The sequence below is a fragment of the Ammospiza caudacuta genome, chromosome 11, assembly GCF_027887145.1.
Source record: "Ammospiza caudacuta isolate bAmmCau1 chromosome 11, bAmmCau1.pri, whole genome shotgun sequence".
Taxonomy (NCBI): domain Eukaryota; kingdom Metazoa; phylum Chordata; class Aves; order Passeriformes; family Passerellidae; genus Ammospiza; species Ammospiza caudacuta.
In genome coordinates, this window is record NC_080603.1 from 23,234,355 (window position 1) to 23,257,949 (window position 23,595).

Here is a 23,595-nt window from a genome sequence, read left to right on the forward strand (position 1 = left end):
ATCAAACACCAAATTACATCTATACCTTCCGTGTGGAAAACAGACAGATAAACATCTAGAACGCTGGCAAGCACTTTGGGGTAATTCAAATCTAGAATGATACAGCTCTTCAGGACCAGAGCCCATGAACTCAAAAGGAGCATCACTTCATGGCTTGCTCCACATGAGATCTGCACAACCTTCCTCCTGTTCAGAGCTTTAATGAGGATCACCCTGTTAAAGGATTGGCTGCAGCCTACAGAACCCCCAGAGCAGCTCTGTGAGCAGCAAGCCACACAAAACCAAGGAGATTGTCACTCAAACCTGATGCTAGCCAAACATGCTTCTGGAGAAGAACACCTCTCCTAGGGGACAGGATCTACCCAGGACCAAAATCCTGATTTTCAAGGATGGGATAACTTTTCTGCCATTTTAAATGTCATTTAAAGACATTCCTCTTTCCAGAAGTTATGCTTTAGTTCTGTGAAATGCCTTGTGCTTGGTGCAGGAATACTGAACTGCAGGACCATGGCTCAAATGGAAAACTTCAGACCATAGAAAACCTGTGGAGGCTCTTCAACACATGTGCACCTCATGGTCCAACCAGTAAATTTGTCCTTTAGCCTTAAAATTTCTGTGGCAGAGAGCTCATATTAACAAACATGTAAATAAAATAAAAAGTGGAGTTTCATGCCAAATTTTTTGTCCAACTACAGACAAGCAGCTTCTCAATTTCAAGAAGAATTGCTCCAGATTTATTTCAGAGAGAGCAGTCCACAGCCAGCAGCACTAAACAAACACATTAATGATCCTGCTTTTTGATATTTTAATTTTTCTAGTTCTCCTGGTTAGAGCACTTCAAACCCTCCTCCTCTCCTCCCAGATAAACACCGAAAAGTAGGAACAACAACCCATGAGGATGTCCCCCAATTTAACACCTTAGCCTTCAAATCCTTAATCTCACTTAACAGCTGAAGCCAAAAAAGTTGACATCCCACACATTTAATGCAGATTTCTCTGCCATGTCACCCTCCAGAACCAACTTTTACAGCAGAGATATTGTCCACCAGGAGCACAGCAAGGAACTTCTCCTCTGGTCCATATTTAACTAACCCTTAGCCCATAAAGAATTGCAGGGACATGAACCCTGATCTGACAGCTCCTATCTGCCAGGGGTGCACAGAGGTTTGTCTGCTGAAAAGATAATCCAAAATTCTGGCTCTTTCAAGAGCTGGTCTTTTGAGAGCAAAACCATAACATCAAAGATTTGAACAGGACTTTGTTTTCTATTATTTTCCTGGATCATTTCCTGCCCTGGCTAAGCCTCATCATTAGGAACATCTCCTCAACATCAACAAACCCAGCTTCTAGTCACAATTATTAACGTGGTCCTTGAAGTCTAGAGAGAGAGTTTGTGTTTGTGCTGCTTCCAGTGGGGCTGACCTTGCAGGGCTCACATCCTGCTGCCAATTTTTCCAAAGAGGTGATGAAGCACCACATTAATCCAGGGTTGCAATCATTCGATAACTCATGCAATATTCAGGGCTAACACAGCTCACACAGGCTTGGCATAACAAAATGGAAATAAGATTTCATGCCTTTTTTTAATAGGCACTGTTGCTTCTCTGGAGGGGCATTGCAGTCTGCCTGACTCTTAGATGTACACTTTGGGGACAAATCAAACCGAAAAATCAAATATATTTTGATTCATATCCTAGAGTGCAATAATTTGCTTTATGGCCTTTCCCTTGATGTGTTAAATTTAGGTTGTGTTCTAATTGTTTATCATAAAAGACTGGGTTTAACTCTGAAGCAATAGAAAAAAAAGCAAGAGCAAATAAGGCAGAGACATTTATTACAACAAAGAGCTAGTTTCATTACTGCAGACTTTCAACTCCTATTTAATATGAAGCAGTCTAAAAAGGCAAGAGACTCACCACAGAGCAGAACACACATTCCACTGCAGAAAAGTGCAGAATACAGAGTTTCCCCCTATAACTTTACAACATATTTCCAGCTCCCTGGAAAAACTGCTTCAGAAGAGGGTTTTTGGTTGGATTTTTTTCTGGTTAAGAAACTACTTAAAGGCTTCTTTAGTGGAATTATTATGGTGCCCCACAAAAAGCTTTACAGAAGAACTGAGCTCAGACAGAGATACAGCTGGAAGACTTTCACCCCTCTGGTTTGGAAAGCATTCCAATTATACCCAACCATTTATCTCAGCACAGAGGTGGAGAGGTATAAACATTTTAATATTAAAAAGGTGTTAAACGTTATTTCAAAGGAAGAATAAATCTTCAGATAAACCTCTGCATGACATGGGCCAGTCTATTAAATTAGGTGAGCCCCTGAGGAGCATTAAGCAGCAAATGCTGTCTCAGAACTCCAACCACTCCCCTTGGGAGGGCTGAGGAGCAGGAAGACCACCCTGACATCCTACCCTCTCTCCTGGGCTAACAAATTCCCTCTCACTTGAAGCATGTTTTCACTCTGTTCAGAAGTCAAAATACCACAGAGTGATTGCAGTATTTTGTGGGATTTAAGCATGACGCCATCCACAATTTTTCAGAATTACACAAGCTCACATGTTTCCCGGGGAGGGGAAGAGACTCCAGGACATCATCTATTTTCTGCTTAACAAGATGCCAAACTATATCTATCAAGAGTTCTTATGCTATTCATCAAGGATATCTAAAATACTTTGTGTACTTTTAAGGAAGCTTTTGGTCCAGGTCTCAAGAAAATGGTGACATTATTTGATATATTGTATTGATCACAGCTGTTACGCCTTATATCAATCTTTTGTTTTGTTTTTTTGGGTTTTTTTCCTTACCTCAGAAAGAGTCCAAGCTTTGCAGAAGATGGAAGGAACAGACTGGTAATCTGGGGTTATTTACACAGAAGAGCAGTAGCTGCTCAAGAGCTCCAAAACCTAACAGTTTGTGAAACCTTTTCCATTTTTTTTCCATAAATAGGTAGTTAAATCCCATTTATTCTTGAAAGCACACCAAAACCCCCAGTTCTTGGTATGCTGCAGGATTTCTGCTGGGAAGCTACTGAGGATCAACTGCATATTTTACTGCTACAGTGGCTCCTTCTCTCACTTCCATGGTCTCCTGCCCCTTTCTGACTGCCACACAAGAACTTGAGGCATTCACCAACATCAAGGACTTCTTCCCCTCTCACAAACAATCCAAGCTGCATTTATAGGCTCAGTCTGTGTGCAGAGCTTTTGCAGGTGCCCAAACCCAAATCTACCCCAAATACCAGGGTGTGAAGGTGCACATCCCTGGTCACTCGTGTAAATGTGGGTGACTATCAGTCAAGTGCATGAGGCCTGAAGATGTGTATCACCATTTTCATTAAAATTTCTAAATAAACTTCAACCAAGTAGATTTCTCCATGTGGACCAATGCTTTTGCTTTTACATTCAAAAATTCTTATTATTTTGTTAATAAAAGTTTTAATTCTTCAAGAAGCATACCTGTGAGATATAACCAGGAGGCACATGAATAGGGGGAATGGATCCATTGGGTGACATCATGGGAACCTCTGCTGGTCCTAACAGAAAGAGAGTAATAAGATATCAGTTTTTTCAGTTAAAAAAATAGCATGATGGCTTAGAAAAGGTTAAAAATAGCTTTACTTTTGAAGCCTGCAATAACAAAATGAGCAGCTCCACTAATTTCTGGTATATGGAAAATGCCTTGTGCCATCATTCTGAGAATAAGATCATTGTTCAATGACTTTACCATATATTCTGCTGAAATAATATTTTCATCATAAAACAGCTAGAACATAGACTTTATATTACCCACTGATCAACTTATACAGCATTAAGCAGTAACACAATATGTTCTTTAGCAGCCCACAATTCCTATATTGAACTCTGTTTAAGTTATTCTTGTCAAAGACATAGGAGCAGGGAACAAAGCAGAAACTGTGTAGCCTGGAATTAGGCAGCTCCCAAGGAAAGCGTCCAATTGTAGCAAAAAAAGAGAAAAGTCACATATGTGAAAAACTATCTATCTATTTAAGAATGCACAAAGACCAAATTCATTATCTCAGCTATTCAGACTAACCTTGGAATGTGGTTATACAAGCAAGAAGCTTATGGTTTCCACTCTGAAATCCAGCCCTGAACATGCAAGTTCCATTTTGAGGCACTGAGTACAAGTACAACAAAGCAAGTGCTATAACCACTGTGCTTCTGGAAATGGAGCCTCACAGCTAAAAGAAAGTGTCTAGATAAAATGGAAATAGTTCTCTCAACTGCTGACTGATTCACCCATTAACTCTGGGAACATCACATGCAGCAGTCAGTAAAGCAAACCCCCCAAACATCAGACAGATGTTTGCAATCAGAGTTTACTGCTTGGAAAAGAAAAATTAATTTCATTCCTTCCTTATTACATATTAAAATCTGACACGGAACTGTTAATTAGCCCATTTGCCCCCATGGTCCAACTCTTGAGAGGAGCTCAGCAGGACCCTGCTCTTTGTCACTGCAAACTGAATTTCAGCTTTGACTGACAACACAAAAGGAAACTCCATCACCTTCTCTGATGGAGAAGCCATCCAACATCTCCCAACCATATCACATTCTAGGGCAGGAAGCTGAACACTAAAACATATGAAGCACTTCAGGCACAGATGGGATGCAATGGCCCGTAGGAGTGACTGCTCCTAAATTTTAGACTCATCTAATGAAACCTCCAACAACAAACTGAGTCACAGTCTGTTGTCTGATATCAGCAAAACCAGTCCACATTAAATTAGCAGTCATTCCCTCTCCATCTGCATTTTTATACTCCTGCTGCTTCTGGTACAATCAGCAGAACTTCCCTCCTCCCAAAATCCAAGTTACACACAGGAATCCATCTGAGTTATTTTTACCCCCTCTTATCTTGGTTTGTTTTCTCTATCCAGTTATTTAGAATCTAACCAGCCCCTACAGCTTTTACTAATCACATCTAGATTTGAAATATGGCAAACCATCATAGAGTGTATAAGGCAAATGGGAACTCTGAAGCTTAAACTTAAATATTTTGGATCTGGTTTTGCTGGACTTCATACTTTCCTACACTTATCTATGTGGGGAAATTTACCTACACTACAGGCCCAGTAAGGAGAAAAAAGTTATTACTTATTATTCAGCTCATATGGATTTCTCTCTTAGCCTATGACCCTCACAACAGTATTTGTCTCCACAGCCAACAATTTTAGTGTCAATGGAAAAAATTCAGCCTGAGCAGTATATGATTATTGGGAAGGAGCTGCCATCTAAATGGCTTTATTTAAATCCATCAAAAATATGAAGTGACAATTGGTTCAGAACAGAAATACTGTTTGAATAAATGTGTTTTCCCAATCAAAAAAAAAAATCTCGTCAAACTTATTTGGAGTTTTTTATTTCTCTCTGAATCCGCTTTGCTCTGTACACACTGCCAAGTTTTACTCCACAGTAAGCTGGACAGTTCATAAAAGGCAAAGGCTGATATTGTGAACATGCAATGATGCTTTTTTCAGGATTTAATCCACACTGGATTATCTCAAGAGCTGTTCAGTTTTTCAGAACAGAACATGCTTGAAAATATGTAAAATGAATAGTTAACAGTTATGCGACACATTCCTTGTCAGTGATTTCTCAAACTCAAAAAACTGCAAAAAACCTGTTGATATAAATTTTTAAATCCTGAGTTCACCATTTAAATAGACAATTATTTAAATATTACATGTAAATGTTGCTCAGTAAAATTGATATTTATGCATAACCTGTTTCAGCCCCTCACCAAAACTTCTTATAGATGTATTGGCCAGCTGTTCTCAAAAATAGCTACTCTGACTTGGAAATAAACTTAAAATGGAACAGTTTTGGAGTTTCTACACAGAGAGCAGAAATATACAACAAATAAGCAGCACGGCATGCCTCATATCTGTCCTTCCAAACCTTGTGCCAACTGCTCATATGGAGTAGTGATCTACTTGCAGGAAGAAATCAAACTCCCACACTGATACTGTTGACTGTAACACTTCCACTCCAATAAAAAAAAAGCAATATTGTGTTTTATCATCAAAACGTGCAGAGTGCAAGAGGAGTCTTAACCTTGCATATGACCCACAAACTGTTAAAGTCATTTGGATAACAGGTTTTTCAAAGACTGACAGCCTGGTGATTTGCAGCTAGATTTTGTTTCCACTGCTTTGATTTCAGGGTTAGCCAAATGACTTTAGCACACATTATTGCATTCCTCTCATCAATGGGATCAAAACAACTTCAAGTGGTAGTAAAATAAAGACCCCCCATCTCCACAGCTCAGTGAGTCTCAGCAATTATTAAAGATTCTTCTTGTTGCCCAACCACTCCCTAATTAATAGTAAAATAAAGCCATATCTTGTTTGGCTTGAGTTTTGGTTGGTTGGTTTGGGGTTTTGGTTTTTTTGGTATTTTTTATTACTTCAAATAGTTTTGACCTATTAAAAAGCAGAACTTTAGAGGAGGATGTTCCTCAGCTGCTTGTAATCACAGGTTGAATATAAGTACCTTATACTCTTGGGAATCACAACTTTGCAAGTTTTAATTGAAGCTTGTGGCTCAATACAAAGTTTACTTTAAAGGAAAGCAAAGGAGAAAAGTTCCTTCCATGCTATCAGAGATGCTGCACACTGAAGTGAGCTGGCTGGAGTACTTTCCAAACCTGTTAACAAATGCAGATTGTCTGCTGAGCTCCTCGAGAAACCCAGCCAGCAGAGCTCGGCCACCTCTGCTGACAGAGCCAGTGGCCAAATTCCACCCCGAGCTCCCTTCCCAGGAACACAGCACACCTCTGGCTCCTGCAGGGCTGCCCTGTCCAAAATGCAGGTGCAAGGAGATTATTCCCCCTCCTGTGAAAGAAGAGAAAAGCAGAAGCCACCAATGTCCACCTCAGCAGGCAGGGACAGACCCCACTTGTCCCCAGCTGGCAGAGCACAGTTTCCTATTTGCAACACGTTAATACTTAACAGAATAAAACTTGGAATAAGCAAAAGAAGCAACTCAGTCTTATACAGTGGCAGAACTCATTAACACCTTGACACCCCAGTCTGAGCCTCTCCTCCTCTTCCCAAACACCTGTTCCCTTGTGCTGCTCTGTCACCCCTCTGACGGCATAAAAGCTGATTGTTTTAACCATTTCAAATAACCAGCAAGGTTTTGTGAATCTATTGCCTTTCAAAAAAAAAAAAAAACACCTGCACACTCAGTCTCACATAACAACAACCATTTTCTTGCACCATGTTTTACTGGGTGATTTTATTGCACATCAAAACAGGGCTCCCTTCCACCTCTGTCTCCCACTTGCCCTGGAGAGGATGTTCCTGTCAGGCACAGACTGACAGTTCCTCTGGTCATTTTACTCCTTCTGGAATAATGTCACAATGTACTTGAGAAACTTCTGTCCCAAGATTTTCAAGGCTAATTATAGCCTGGGTTGCAACCCGTGACACTTTCAAAATTCTTGTACAAAACCAGTTTTGGACTAAGTAAGCTTTTTTCCTTGTTCCCCAGTGACCTTTAATGCATGCATTAAAGATCACTTTAATCAGTTTTCTTTCCTTAAATTACAGAAGCCAGAATCTGGCATTTCAGTTCCTCCAGCTTCTTTCCTCCAACACTTCTTTCCTATTTCTCTCCTTCCACATAACATTATAGGGCAAGAAGTCATTTTACTACACCATTATCATCATGCTTAAAGAGCATTGCTCTTCTTTATGATGTCCCTTGTAGAATATATTTCACATCCAGCTCCAGCACATGGGCATATGTTTTATACAGAATTTCTAGTGACTGTTTTGCAATTACCAAACTCTACCAGGCTTTGTTATCAAGTTCCCATTCTGAGAGCAATTACTGGAAGTTTCCTGAAGTACAGGAATTTCTCAGCACTGTTCCCAGCAAACACATGGCAATTTACCATTTCACACCACAATACCTGCACTAGCAGAGAAACAATATGAAATTTAGGGATTTTGCAATTTGAGTTTGCAAGTTAAGAATCTTGTACATTTTAATGACAAGAACCTACTGAACTAGCTAAGTGAAAAATTAAATCCAGGGAGGTAAATGCCTTAAATTTTATAAAGCTTAACAATTAAAATTAACCCATGAAAAATTATTCTGCCTCTCCCTTATCCTCAACAAAACTAGTATCCCATCTTTCACACGTGGCCCTTCTCAGGAAGTAAATCTATGGAGCAAAAGGTGTGACAGAATGAAAAGGAGAGATAATTAAGGGCAAATCGGTCTGCTTTGCTAAAACAAATGACCCAGGGCTTGCTGACCTTGGCTGGGACCCAAGGGTTTGCATTTTCACATGGATGAGCAGCTGTTCCGGAACAATTTCCTCAATGAAACAAGCACAAACAGGCTCCCTGTCAGGCACACGTGTCTTCTCCCTCCACTTGGTTATTCTCAAAGCAGCTTACGGACTAAACAAGGTGATGACAAGGAAAAGAAAAAAAAAAAAAACAAAAACACAAAACAACCCCAGATCCTTCCATTCATCTTCTTTCCTCTACAGCAGAGCTGTGGTGAGCATTCTCCCAGCCCTTTGGCCACAGCCTAGAACTCTTCGTTAGCACAAGCACACATGAGCATATCAGAGCATTTGGGGGAAACCTTTAAAACAGGATGTAAAGAGCTTTCACATACCAGCATCAGCACAATTCTGAACTGCACTGTCTCCTGGACAAGAGCTAATTTGGCCACTAACTTAACTCTGCTCACTTACAGTACAAGGCAGAGCCAACTCCCAGGTGTCTATTCAAGTCCCTAGGACAGAGTCTTAAATCTGCTGCTGATCAAGATCTAAATACTTTGTCCTTAGATCAATGTGAATTTGTAGATTCAAGCAGCTCAGCATTAGAGAGAAAAGGAGCAGCTTTAGCAATATGAAGTGCTTGAAGGGTTGACAGCTTTAAAAAATACCTTTGGAGAAGTCTGAAATGGCAGAAAAAAGTCCCATTCACGCTGCATTCAACCTGCCAATGGCAGGGGTAGTGAAAGGTGCTAAAATAATGTTACCTGTGCTTTGATAAATGCTAAGAAACGTGTCCAGCACTTGGGCATCCCCATGGCACCAGCTCATGCCTGAGATAGGCAGCAGGCAGTTTTATCCTGCTTCTCCCTATAGATTTGTCAATAATTTTAAGATTACCTCATCTACACACAAAGATGTGAATAAAAGGATGCCTACCACATGCCCATGCACATTCTGGCTATTATTCACATTCTCAACTATTATTTTCTATTCAGATCAGAGTTTAGTAGGGAAGTGATTTCTTCACCTTTGAAGAGTTCGGAAACATCACCAAAACCCTCAAGTTTAACAGAAATGGCTCCATGAATTTCAAATTATCTTGGATCCCACAACAAATGCAAATGGAACAGCTAAAGGGAAAAAGAAAAATCAGCCTGAGAAATCCTGCAGGTGCGTGGCTTAATCACTGAGCACAATCACCTCCCTATGTGCACACACAGGGTTTGACAGTGGAGACTGAAGCAAGTAACACACACTTCTTGAACTCCTTGTGACTTCTATGACCACTTAATGTTTTTTTCTAAATCCCAGGACTACAAATCCAACAGCTCTTTACTCACTCTCACAGTCTGTCAAGTTGATTTGCCATAAATATAATTAAAAATAAGATGCCAAACCGAAGCATGTTATAAAAAACACATTGGTGTCTCGGAGTTCCAGTGCACAATTGTTCTGAAGCCCAAACTGCAAACCCCAAACGCTGGAATGACACGTTCAGCCCTTGGACTCTGCAGCCACAGACCCGACAGCCCCAGCCACGCTCCAGTCTGGGTCTGACTGATGCTTTCAACATCAAACGCTGTGCAGACGGACTCACTCAACCCAACTCCAATCAAACTGCAGAGAAATCTGTGCCAAATGCATCCAGCAGGCAGCTCCTGGAGCATTTTCTGCCTTATTTACACAACAGCACCTTTGCTGTTTACTCTGGAGCCTCCTGGAAGCCCCTGGCCAGTGTTTGCTGCTTGACCTGCTGCGTGCTCCAGCACCTCCAACCTGGAGTTAAACAACAGCATCCCACCCTTTCATGTCAGAACCACAAGATTCCTCCTCAGCAGCGTGCTGGTTTGCAATGTGTGTCTCCCAGATGTTGTATTCTGGTTTGGGGCATATTGTTGAAATAATGCAGTAACCTGTAAAAACAGGAAATTAACTAAAAGCTATCAGTTGCCCCAAACATGCCCTGTCCAAAGCTACCACAGCACTACAGCAGTCACACAGCAGCACCATTCCAAATTCTGAAAGGAACTCAGGTAAAATGCTCACTTCTGTCCACCACAGAACTATGAATTAATAACTTTTCAAGCATCAAATGTTTGTTTTTGAAGTGGTTTGAATTTGGAGATACTCATCCTGAGAGCTGTCCTGCTCCTCACCTGCCATCCTGCACCTTGGTTTTGGGGCTCACCACACTTCACTAATTTAACAAGCAGGGAAGAGTCCAGACAAGGCCAACAGGCTGTTTAGCAGCCTGGCACATCCTCTCCTGGTGCATCCACAACTACTCCTCCTGCCATGGGGCTGGAAGGAAAGGAGAAAGCACCTGGGGACAAGGACCCAGTCCCAGAGCATATGGCAACCCCACACCAGCGACCATATTCTGCAGTGATGACATTTAAATTTACACACTATGAGAAATTCAGACAACCTAAAGCTCATTGAAGTCCATCAAAAAGTTTAGACAAGTAAACTTGTTCAGCCACAGAGAATGGAGCTGGACAAGGGGGATTCTTCAGGTCTCCTGCTGTTCTTCAGGTGGGGTTTGTTTCTTTTTTAAACTAGACCCATATATCTGTCACACCAAAGTTTCAACTTACAGGCAACATTTTGGAGAGGAACATTTTTTGTTGTTGTTTTTTTTGAACAGAAATGGAGTATTTTCCTGCCCTAATGTGAACAAACAAGTCAGAGTCTTTTGCTAAAATAAACCCTTTCTGATGGTTGGCTCACCAGTCGCTACTGCAAAAACACTTGCAAAGAGTATGTTGCAATACTTGAAGCATTGAAAATAAGCATATTCCCATGGCAATTCACCAGATGGGCTACAGATTGTAAATCATAAATGTCTAGACTGAAACACAAGAGACAAACATCTGTCTAAAATCAGTTGACTTGAATGGCAAATACTGTTAAATAAATTAGGACTACTTTGGAAACAAAGAGAACAACCAACTGCTTGAAAACATCTGAAACGAATCCATTAGCACACAAGCCACAGCACAACAACCTGAAACTGGAGAGACACTCGTTGGGTGAGGAACACTAGCCCGGGATGACATCCTGACATGGGAGGCAGGAGCACAAAAGCGTTTCTGTGACCCAGCACCGCGTTACCCCGCGAGCACTCACGAATCCATCCCCAGAACATCTGGCTGGAGCAGGGCTGCGTCTCCCCTCGCTGCACAAGTGAAACTGTGGGGCACACTAACGAAATGCCTGATGCAGGGTCACACAGGAAGTTTGTGGGAAAGCGCAACTGGACACAAACCCAGAACAGGATTTAGGTCATAAAGCAATACTTTAGCCCGACTAAAACTTCAGACTGCGAAAAAAAATTGTAGGGTATCGCAGAAAAAATAATCTGTTTTGGAAAAAAAAGTCTTCCTCATATCTACCAACTTTTTTCCTTTGCATAACCCTTTGTTTCATGACAGGAATATGCCAGAATGCCCATGGATGAACAGAGAGAACAGCAATCCCACGAAATGTGGGAGAGAAGCGACTTTGCACAGAAAACTGCAAGCCTAGCCCCTGCATGAGGCTGCAAGAGAGAAAAAGAGACCACAAAGCTGAACTCAGAAATGGGGAAAACCCATCAAGCAACTACTGCCAAGCCACACAAATGATGGGAGATCTCTGTCAGCATCAGGCTTCGCTTTGGCATTAAAAAAAAAAATCTCATTTATGAAGTTTTTACACTGCTAAAGCAATGAACAGCTAAAGGAGGATTGGGACCCTCCAGATCAGCTTCCCACCAGACCTATATAACCAGTGGGCTAACTTTTAACCAGAACTCAGTTTCAAGGGAAACAGATGTCCTGAAATGAGAATTATTTTACTTCTTCACCACTTATCAACAGCATTTCCATTTGAATACAATATGACACTATTTGCCTGAAAGACAAACAACAAACCATAAGAACATCACACAAAATGTTATTTTTTCCTTTTCAACCTTGAGACAGCTCTTCAACACATTCTAGTGATATAAATGCTTTTTGGGGAGTGTGTGTGTGTGTGTGTGTGTGTGTGTGTGCATGTGTCAGCCTTCAGCCACATTCACAAAAGGGCATTCACTTGCAGAAAGTTTTGTTCTCTGCAACAGGTTTATACAAATACTGAACACTCAGCTCTGAGCACAACCTCCATCAAAGGCAGCAATAATTATACACGACCACTTTCCTGCAACAGTAGAAGAAAATGCTCCAAGTATTCACAATATAATTATTTCATTCCCATGGCAACACCAGAAGGACTGTACAATCAGCAACAGACCCAAATCTGGCCAACAATGAAGTCACACAGAACGTTCCCTTCCACCTGCCCCAAACAAGGCAGCAATTAGGTGGTGGCTATTCTTCACCTGTCCACCCACAGGGACAAACATCAGCCAGCCAGGGGAAACTGAGCTAAACCAAACCTGCAGCCCTCCCTCCCCACCCAGCACTGCCAGCCCTCGCCATCACAGAGCTGACGAGTTCTGTTTGTGACATGTTTGGATCCTGAACTTCAGTGAATCATCTGAGAGGCTCTGTTTGAATGTGCTCATCAAAAACACAGCAATTAATATCCACCTGTCACAAACAAGCACACTCTATCATGTGAGGGTGAGGAGGGAATGAGAATCATCAACACTGGTGGCTATCAGGTACGTGTGGGGCTATTTTGTGAGGCTGTGGTGACCTGCCATGTCCCTGGAGTAAAGGCACATTTCATATATACATAACATATAAATAGTTTTCGTTAATGCATATATATTCACTACATATTCATATTCTGTGTCCCTCTGTTGGGTGTCTTATTACAGCACTGCACTTACACCAGAATTGAGGTAGAAAAAAACCAACAAGCTAAAATGTAAAATATGATATCCAGCACAGGGCTTGGAGATGTTGCTGGTGAGCCCAGGGCTTTCCCAGCTGAGGTTTGTGTATGAGAGGCAGAGCCATCTCCTCCTTCCTTCACAAGGGTTTCACACTTTAATTCCCATTAAGAACTAAAAAATTAGATGCTGCATCTGAAATGGAGACGTCTCAACCAGAGCATTGTTCTCCTGGATCAAAGAGTGCAGCAGCCAAGAATTTCCCTGAAACAGGGAGCTGCCAAAGCCCCAGCTCCACCTGAGCCTCCCCTGACTGATGCTGCCTCTTCAGCATCTCCAGAGACTGAAGCTCCACGAAATCCCCACCTGTGTCTCCCATTGCCTTTGCATTGAAACAAACGTGCACTTCTTTCCTTTAACACTTTTGCTTCTTCTCTCTTCTCATAACAGAGGAGCTTTCTGTAATTTCCCTTCCAACAGCCTTTCCTGAAATCCCTCCCTGCCCCAATCTCCTTCAAGCCTGCCCTTCCCTAGCCCCAGCAAAACCCATTTTCCAAGCTTTTCTCCCAGCTCGTGTCACAGAGCCCCGATTCTCCTGGCTGCTGGCCCCTGCACATCCTGCCAGTAACGAAGGTGCTCAAACCCCACCTGAGAGGCACCTGAACCCCAGCGAGGCTCAGGGAGCTGCTTATGCTGACTCCGGCTCCTCCTCACAGCTCTGACCCCAGCAGACTCTTCCTCAGCTCTCCCAGAAAGGCACTAACTCACTTTTCCACATCCCGCTCTCATTTATAAACACTCAAGGTGAGGAGGAAGGCTGTGAGTCACCAGGTTATGCTTGAAGGGCCCTGTCATCCTCCCCTCGTTTTCACTTCATCTCTCATAGTTCTAAGCTGAGCCTCTGCACGGAGCACATGAGTTGAGTTGTGTTTCAAACATGCCTCTGGGCTACTGACAGCATTGCATCCTTCAGAAAATAAGCCATAAATTCTTATTTTCCCATGTCCCCAGATAAAAAAATCCAAGCACACAGCATGATGTAGTGGGAGAGTGAGACTCTGCCCTTTCTAAATAAATTAATTGTCAATGGGAGCCAAATATCATGTCATTAACTAAATTATTCTAATTATTCAAATAACACTTCTAACCAGAACAGTTCTAAGACAGTTTTTCCACAGCACATTTGAAACACTCTGAATTTCCAGGTGCAACAAAGGGAGTTTCTCGTTGGCCACAGCAACTGCGAAAATAATTTACAACCCAAAACATCCATCGTGCAGCTTGATAGAGATTAAAAGCCCCCTGTCCTCCAGGGAGCGAGCATTTCAACTGGCCATCACTCTTCAGAGCTTATTAAAAAGTTTTCAAACACTGCTAGTGAAAGGTTTTCCTTTCAGCATTCCCAGGTCTTCGGCGGCTCCGTCCCCGCAGAGGAAGAGCGGCCGCGCCTTGCCGGGGGCTCAGGAGGCTCCGTTGGCTCAGTTCTGCTGGAATAATCCCTTTTCTGGGGCCCTTCCCAGGCTGAGGGGGCTGGCAGAGGGGTTACCCAACAGCAGAGGAGCCCCCCATGACAACTGCACCCGCAGGGCCTGGAATTTGCAGAGAGGAGAGGGGCTGGGCAGAAGGGATTCAGCCGCTTCGCAGCTATTCAAGGAATGCTCTTGATTTCCTCTTAACAACCTCAGGTTGGGAAACTGTCCTCGGAATTATCTGAATTTCTGCTTCAGCTCTATTGTTGGGATCTAACATCTCAGTTAGTAAAGGAAGTGAAGAGTCCAATAGGAAGGGAAGTGGCAGCTAAAAAAAACATAGGTAGTGTGTTGTTTTAAAAAAAAGCTGTAATTTTCAAAAGGTGGAATTCTAAAACATACCTTTGGTCATTGTGGTTTGCACGTGCAAGCAAGTGTGTGCCCTGACAGAAACGGGGATCACAGCAGCCTTAATTTAATCTTAGAATCACAGAATGGATTGGGATGGAAGGGACCTTTAAAGCTCATCCAGTTCCACCCCTGGCCATGGGCAGGGACAGCTTCCATTAGACCAGGTTGCTCCAGGTCCCATCCAGCCTGGCCTTGAACACTTCCAGAGTTGGGATGAACTGACAGATTAAAACACAAATCTCACCCACCTTGTTTCATTTCATTTATTTTTAAGCAATTTTAAAAAATTAAAGAAAATCCTTCTTCATAGCATTTCTGCACCTAAACAACTATCTACTTTTGATGTAGGTAGAAACCGTAAATTCTGTTCAAAACCTCTCAAGTTTGAATGGTGTTTCTAAGTCCCCATAACTGTGCAACTTGAGCATTGCACCTACAACCAAAGTGCTTCACTCTCAAAAGAGGGAAGATTCCACAGGTGTGCTCTTCCTTTTCTTTCTCCTCACTTCCACACAAGCAGTGAACAGCATTTATTTGTTTCTACACCATTTCAGTGACCAGGCAGCACTGCAGTGATGACGAAGGGACAGGAACACCTGGAGTCAGAGCTGCTGCACATCCAACAGAATCCAACAGGCAGCAAAACAACCCACTGGGTCATACGAGTTTGAGCATTAGCCCTCCCAGCACACAATTAAAAAAAAAATAAAATAACAAAAACAATTTGTCCTGGTGACTCAGAGTCTCCATGGCTCGAAGAAAGCCCTGTTTCTGTAACACTGCATCATGCTGGCCTCTGATCTATTCTCATGGGGCTCAGGCTCGTGACTCAACTGTTTTCCCCTGAATTTGCTCATGCAGTTGCCCATCAAGAAGTTACTGAAATCTGCAAGCATCAGAAGGTTTGGCTAAGAAGAAAATCATCTAGAGAAATCAGTATGGAAAACATAAAAAAAGCCAATATAATTTCTTTGGAAATGATATTTCATATCTTTTCTTTGGAAGCTCAGAAATTAACACTGGCCAAACTTTCTGGTTAAAGACTGCCTTGTTTACCACAAGCCTTTGTGATGTTAAGATTGCAATGATCTTCAGCAACTGATTTGGAAAAAGCATTTCGGATAAACACACCACTGGCTGCTTTATTTGCTTAACAGGTTCATTTCATTGTGTTAAGCTCAGAGCAGTTTTACTCAACTTCTGTCTGATTTCTAAGTCTGCTGTGCTTTTATTTCAGACCTAGAAATGGGGTGCTGGCCAAGGAAGATGATGCATTCAGAAAAATCTACTTCATGCCACAGAGATGTATTTCTCCAAAAAAGCTTCTTATCTTTATTTGCAGCATCCTTGAAGATCTAATACGGGGATTTTTTCCAAATTAAGTTTTGACCAGGAGCTTCTCATCTCCTTTTCTTTCTGCTTCTTTCTGTGCACACTCTCTCTGTCACACTCTTGATGCTGCATTTTCTGTCCAGGTTACCCCAGCCTTGGAAGGCAAATGAGCCTTTGGTTTGTAAGCAACTACACTGTCCATCAGAGAACTTAACATAAGATATTCAGTATTTTCCGCTGAACTCCACACATGGGCTGGCAGAACAGCCTGGCACAACACAATCAGTTATATTTATTTCCCAAGAGAAAGCTGAACATCAAAAATTCCCCCTGGCACAAAACAGCATTAAAGCACCTGCAAACCCCATCACACGTCACCTTGTAAGCTCTAATGCTCCCCTTCATAGGAGAGCACAGCAAAGAAGAGAAACTATCAGACAGCAAGAGAAAAAATTAGGAAAATAAATAAATTGTAGTGATGTTCAGATCTCTGATTACTAAATCACCCTCCCTCAATACCTAAGATTCAATAAGTCATAACAACCCAGAGCCATGGTGAAAATAAAGAACAAAAAATTCTCTGAAAAATGTGGCTTGTCACTTCACATTTTGCCCTGCATCTGAGTTACATTAAATCAATATAGTTTGCATTAGGGAAAATATCTTTTCTAAAAATTTTGCCGTGTCAGTGCAATAGAAATATTGTTCCACACCACCTGTTTTAAATATTCCCCTCCTTTCTTTCTCTAATTTCTGTATGTCTGTGCACAGTTAGACACATACTTGTAATACATGAACTAATTTTGAAAATTACAGCCAAATTTATAGTAAACATTTATGCTGTCATACAGGTTAAAATTCTGAAAAATTAAGAACAGTGAAATTTAACCCATAAATTTGTGGTCATAGGTAATTTTCATCTATCCCATTCCTAAGTGAAATCCCAGAGAATGTAAAATGCCCCACAATGATCTACTTAGAAAAATGTTTACAGTGACTGGAAGCACAACAAAATGTTCACTTTTCCAACATTCCTCCAAACCCAAGGATATCACTATGCCAAATCAGTACACAGCAACTTCCAAGCAAGATGAAATCATTCTCCAAGAGGGCTTTTCTTACAGAAAAAAACAAATTTACCAAAATTAAACTATATTTCATGGACAACTCCAGTGCCACTCTGACAAGAACTGGGCAGGCTTTTCAAGGGGCAGCCATGGAGTCTCTCCCACCACCCACCAGGAATCCAAAAAGACCTGACAAGCTGAAGATGCTCCCAGGATCTTCCTGCACCCACTGGGGCAAACCTGTGGCCAGCTGGGGGTTAGTCTGGGCTGCACTGCCCCAGGTTCAAGCCTTCTGCTAAAAACACGCTGTGCTTTTGTGTGTCAGACAGACAAACTCCCAGCTTGGCACAGTCTGTGGCAGCACAGCCTTCACAGCTGGCCTCACAGCCAGGCAAGGCAGCAGCCACAGCTGGAGCCCCCCAGCCTGGTCCCGTGTCTGCTGCTGGTGCCACAGCTCTGGGGACAATTCCTACCCTGCCACGCTCAGGATTCAAGCTCAGGCCATTCCTCCCACAAAGGCCAGGTCCAAATGAGATTCCAGCGGGATGTAAACACTTCCTTATAGCTTGCTCTGCTTTAGAATTTGGCTTCTGCCTATCAAGGCATATATGATAAAAGATAAGGGAACATCTGGTAAAAATTGCTGTTGCAATGTAGCTTTGCCTGCTTTAAGATAAATTTCTTGCCATCACACACAGATATTTTACAACGCAACGCACCATACTGAACCCATTAGCCGGAGCCATTTACAGGTATTTCATAAAAATGTGCACCACATCCGGATACTTTATCAGCATCTCATAGTACAGCAAACTACACAAACCTCAGAGAGTGAATAACTTCCACATGCAATTTGTAATATACTGTGAAGAGCTTATAAACACTCCTAAGTGGTTGGGAGTTTTTTTGCCCTTTACGTTTTCTCGCTATAAATGATTGACTATAGTTTGTGTCAATACTGCCTGGAGAATGAGCTGTCACTATAGAAACAGTGACAGCAGTGAAGTCCTTCCTCCCTCTCCTGCACACAAAAGTCCCAGAACAAACACATTCCTGTTATTTCTTAGATAATGTGTGCACACTGTCAAGTCCCGAGCAAAACTCGGGATTTTTCACTTGGTTTTCAAGTGCATTTTTATTTCCAGTCTTCACAACAGTTTTTCCTTCCATGTAAAACATTCCCCCACTTTGGAATTGCAAAATTGCTTGTGAAGCATTCTGAAAACAAAAATAGATGAGCACTGCACTTAAAGGAATTATAATCCATGTTTATTTAAGTTAGATACAAATATAGTTCAGGAATGGGAGAATGCTGCTTGGGGGAGGGAAGGGAGCAAGGGAGAAATTTTGCTTATGCTGCAAAGAGCCTCAAGTTACTTCACTATGTATTACAATTTTCAGATCACTTCACCAAAAATCATATCAAGTTATCTACAACCAAATATCACAGGCATGGAATAAAGCCTGTATAAAATCCTTTGACTCCAAATAAGCTCACACAGGTAATGGATCAATAAATGCACATGCTGCTGTGGAATCAGCCCTTACTATGGTAATTTTTCAAAACACAAGTATGTTTACAAACTACAGCTGAAGGCTTAGAAGATGACAAGAATTATTTTACAAGCTCTATATTAGTCTCCTAGAAAAGAGCTGGGATGAACTTGCTAGTGACAGCAAACATTTTTTCAAAGTAAACAGAGTGGTATGTTAAAAATGTGCATTTACAATTTTTTTTTCCCTCCAAGAAACAGCACACACAGCAACATTTTAATGCGAAGAAAAGTTTAAATCTAAAAATATAGCGACAAATGGTAAAAATCCCATCCCTTCTTGTTAACTTCCTTCCCTCTCTGAACCCCTGCATTAAGGCGATGCTCTCATACGGTCACTAAAGGTTTTTTTTTTGACATCGCAGAAGGCTGAAAGGAATATTTCTCTCTCTCTTTTGCATTCAGAGCGTCTGAGCACAAGAGGAGCCATTCAAGCTGCGATGGAGTGCCTCACAGAGGCTGCAATATGTTCCCAGTTGGCAGGCAGGGATCTGTTTGGACAGTGAGCCCAGCCATCCCCTGGGCAAACAGCGGCATTCCTGGGACGCGGCGCGCGGAGCACTGCGGGCCCTTGTCAGGGCTCCCGCAGCCCAGCAGCTCCCGGCCAGAACAAACACCCCTTTGTGCCCTGCTCGCAGCTCAACGGGCTCCACTAGGAAAAAAAAAGCCGTCTCCCTCCACTCAGAGTTGGGTTGGGATCCAAAGAATTATTCCAAAGCTGGAAAATGGGGAGGAAGCGCGCTTAAATGGAATTCCGCGGTATCTTCAGGAGCTCAAGCTTCTGGGCAATGTTAAAGATCTGCCTTTGGATATTTATCAGGTTCCTAATGCTGTGGCTGTCTGAGCGTTTCTAAAGGAGCTAATCGCAATCACCAAGTGACAAACAGGCTGCAGTCAGCAGTGGGTATTAAAACTGAAATATACCCTTGGCCAAGGAACAGCAAACTGCAGCTTTTATCCAGTGTCAGCAGTGGGAGCCTTCCCCAGAAATGCACAGAGAGATTCTGCCTCTCCTGAGCACATCTGCCTCTCAGGTGGGCACAGAGATGCTCACACATCCTCACCAGCTTTCTGCCACCCATTCTGGCAGGGGTGAGGGCAGGGAATCGCAGGTTCATGTCTGCACTCCCTCCCACATCGCTGCATCCCTGCAGGAACCAGCCAGGGCTTCATCCCCATCTGTGGTTGTAACACCAGCTCCTGCTGCAGGAAGCTGAGAAGTCTCTGTAAAACAGAGAGACTCTGACACACAGCACCAGGCCTCCAAGCAATCAATGGAAGTAATTAGCTTTTCTCTGCCCGACGTGTGCTCCATCTTAACCATCGCTGTTTTGAACTTGTGGAATTCATTAACTCAGCCCTAACAGAGAGATCTGCAACTTCTACATCCTTAATCAAATGTCCTGCCTCAAATAGATTAATGGAGTGGCAGATTCTGAGAAAAAACTACGAAAATCCACGAGAACAGCCCTGCTTGAACACACTGATGCTACAAAGGGGCAAAGTCGTTGCATCAGCACAATCCCACCTTCTCTTCTGAACTTGATGCTTGACCGCATTTCAGTCAGCAGCTGGGCTGGAGGTGGGTTTTTTTGTTTGCGTGTTGTTGGGATTTCAGGAGGGGAGAAGCACAGAGTGAAGGCAGGAACAGTTTCCTACTCTGATACACCCCAGTTGGAGAACAACCTCTCCATGAGCTCCTTGCCGTGCTCAGTGAAGAGAGGTGAATCCACCCCAGTTGGAGAACAACCTCTCCATGAGCTCCTTGCTCAGTGAAGAGAGGTGAATCCCTCCTCTGGAGCTTCAAAAGGCGTTGTGCAAAGGAGGAGCAGGAGGAAAAGGGTGAGTGGGAGCCCTGAAACTCATGGGGTGATTTTTCCATTTGCCTGCCAGCTTCCAAGGCTGCCTGCTGGCAGCAGCACTCAGGTCTCTCAGGTACTGCCCCGCAGCCCTCAGCAGAGCTCCATAAACGTTAGGAGAGCTTGTAGGGATGGAAAAAGTCTGTATTTACACAGCAATAATACACCACTCACCATAAGCCTAAACATGAATCCCTACCAAAGGGCTTTCCCTAAATGAAGGGGATGGGGGTCTCTTTAAACATTAAGTGCAACAAAATTATACCATGGAAACTCTGGGACATTATTCAAATCATCCACATGAATAAAACATCCCACTTTTGCCAAGTTTTGTTCAAGCTGACTTCAGCTTTCTGCTTAAACAAACCTCAGGCAATACTGACATCATTCGTAGCAAAGGCAGCATTTTATTTAAGCTTGAAATCTGAGGGTGTTGGGTAGATTACCAAATAAAGAGTTGATTTTTCATCTAAAGAATCTCAAATGACCTGACTTCAAAGGCTGGATTTAGACTTACTAAGCCAATGGAAAACAAACATCTTTAATCTCCACACTGACATTAAACTCAAACAGAAAATAACTCTGGGAAAAGCCCTTTATCATCAGGCTACTACACAGAAATAGGGGAAAGGTGGGGGGAAAAAAATTGAGATTATTCTACATTAATAGTCTGCCTCACAGGCAAAGTTACCTAGTTCCTTCTCTTTCTGTTATATTTTTTCCAGCCCATTTTACTCCCCTCTTCATCAAATGTTAAATTAGGCCAGACACTGAGTCTCTATTAACATACCTGAACACTGAGAATTTACTCCAGGGCAAATCCAGGCATTTAGACACATATGCAAACACCTAAATTATCCATTCTCTGCATTTAGATGCTACTGCACTTTAGTTAAGACATAAGTTGCACATGAAAGAAGACAGGTCTGAGCACCAAGTGATCATTTTTTGGCCATGGAGATTTTAAGTTATCAGACCTGAAGCCTTATTTCAGTACAAGACTCAACTCTGCATGTTCCTCATCTTTGAGGACAAGAAACCATGTGCCTGGCTAAAAAAAAGACATACTAAAATCTTCTTTCCCATCTCAAAAACAACTGTTTCCAAAAACTGCTCAGAAATCCAAAATACACAATACTCCCCAAAAGAAGAGAGAGGGTAGGGAAGGAAACCATTTCTCCTTTGCCACAGGATCACAGCCACCAAATGATGTGCGGCCCAGGCACCCAGAGGTGACAATCTGCCACTGAGATGAAACAGGCCCTGGGTTTGAAGGCAGGTTTGACAATGAACAATGGAAAACAAAATTCAAAGAAGGCACCACAACTTGTTTGAAATGAGGAGATGAAATCTGTTTGGGGGAATTCCAACACAGAACCCATCCATGCTTTATTCAGGCACGAGAAGGTACGTGATCTGCTGGGAGCTGCTGCAAGCCTCACCACTCAGACTTACAACAGCACATCCACAAGTAATAACATGCCATCACATTGCTTTTTTAAACAACAGCATTGCCTTTCTTTTGAAAAGGAATATCAAGTTTCCTGCTGAATAAATTGAGGGAGCCTCATTATTTTTAGCACGCTAAGTGAGCCTGTCAATCACTTACATAAATACATACAATTAGTTTGATCCAGCAAGATCCTGAACACATGTAATTCTCAGACTTTAGAAACCTGACCGACCCACAAAGGCACACACAGTGTCTCACAAGTATGGAATTACATGGACTGTGTGTAGCTTAAAAATAGAGAGTGGTAGGGTAGGAACACTGCACTAGATGGACAAGTCCATGTGCTCCCTTTGCACAGAGGCACTGAAGCATCCATCCAAGATTTTGGATTAATTTTATCATTCCAGTGTTGTCAGGTGGCACATGGGGCTGAACCCCATCTTTGAGGTGTAAATGATAAATTAACTTCATCTGGTTAGAAGAACAGCACAGTCTTGAAAAGCACATGATCTTTGGTGAAGTTCTGGAAACTTCTCCAATTCACTTTCCAGTTTTAACAGCACAGAATCCCAGTCTCCATGGAGCAGAACAACACAGAGAACCCATCAGTTCCCAAATGCAGCTGGCCCTGGGCAGATGCCCCAGCAGAACACAGCAGGAGCTTCTGCCAGGTCATTACACCTTAATTTAATCTGCAGCCTCATCGACTATTCTGGGGAGGTGTCTGAATCAGACCTGCCAAATTAAAAGTCTGAGAACACAAAATGCATAATGCTGCTAAGTGGAAAGCGTTTTTAAAACATTCTTGAATGGAATTGTTGAATATTTATGGACAGAAGCAGATCAGCTGTAACTGGAATGGAAAACCACCCACATTCCAACTCCCACCTTCAAAACATCAAGCTGGGAATTTGTGATGTGCAACTTCAGAAAGGTCTTCAAGGAAATACAGCCTGGGGTTTAACTACCAATTCTGCTTTTGTCCAGATGGAGAAAATAGCTTTTGTAACTAAAGGAAAACCCATTACTACTGAAGATACAGAGTAGATGGAGCCAGACTCTTTTTCAAAGTGCACAGCACTACGATGAGAGGCAACAGACAAACACATGAAATTCCAATCACACATAATGAGGACTTTTTTTTTAAATCACTGTCCTTGAGTGTGATGAAATGATGGGTTTCCCAAAGAGGCTGTGGAATCCCCATCCTTGGAATTGTTCAAACTCAGCTGGAGAAGTCCCTGACCACCTGCTCTGTTTGGCTTTGGGGATGGCCTTTGGAGATCCACCTAACCTAAATAATTCTGTGATTCAATTCTGAGGGAAAAAGCTTTAATGCTGCACATAAGCCTG

General features: G+C 42.4%; 1 protein-coding gene across 1 annotated transcript in view; it reads right to left on the minus strand.

Moving 5' to 3' along the window:
* FNDC3B (fibronectin type III domain containing 3B) overlaps positions 1–23,595 on the minus strand; it is a 187,696-nt gene that overhangs the window by 92,238 nt on the left and 71,863 nt on the right. Inside the window, exon 4 of the mRNA XM_058811847.1 lies at positions 3,464–3,540. Coding sequence (XP_058667830.1) covers positions 3,464–3,540 — 77 coding nt within the window. The remainder of the gene's footprint in view (positions 1–3,463; positions 3,541–23,595) is intronic.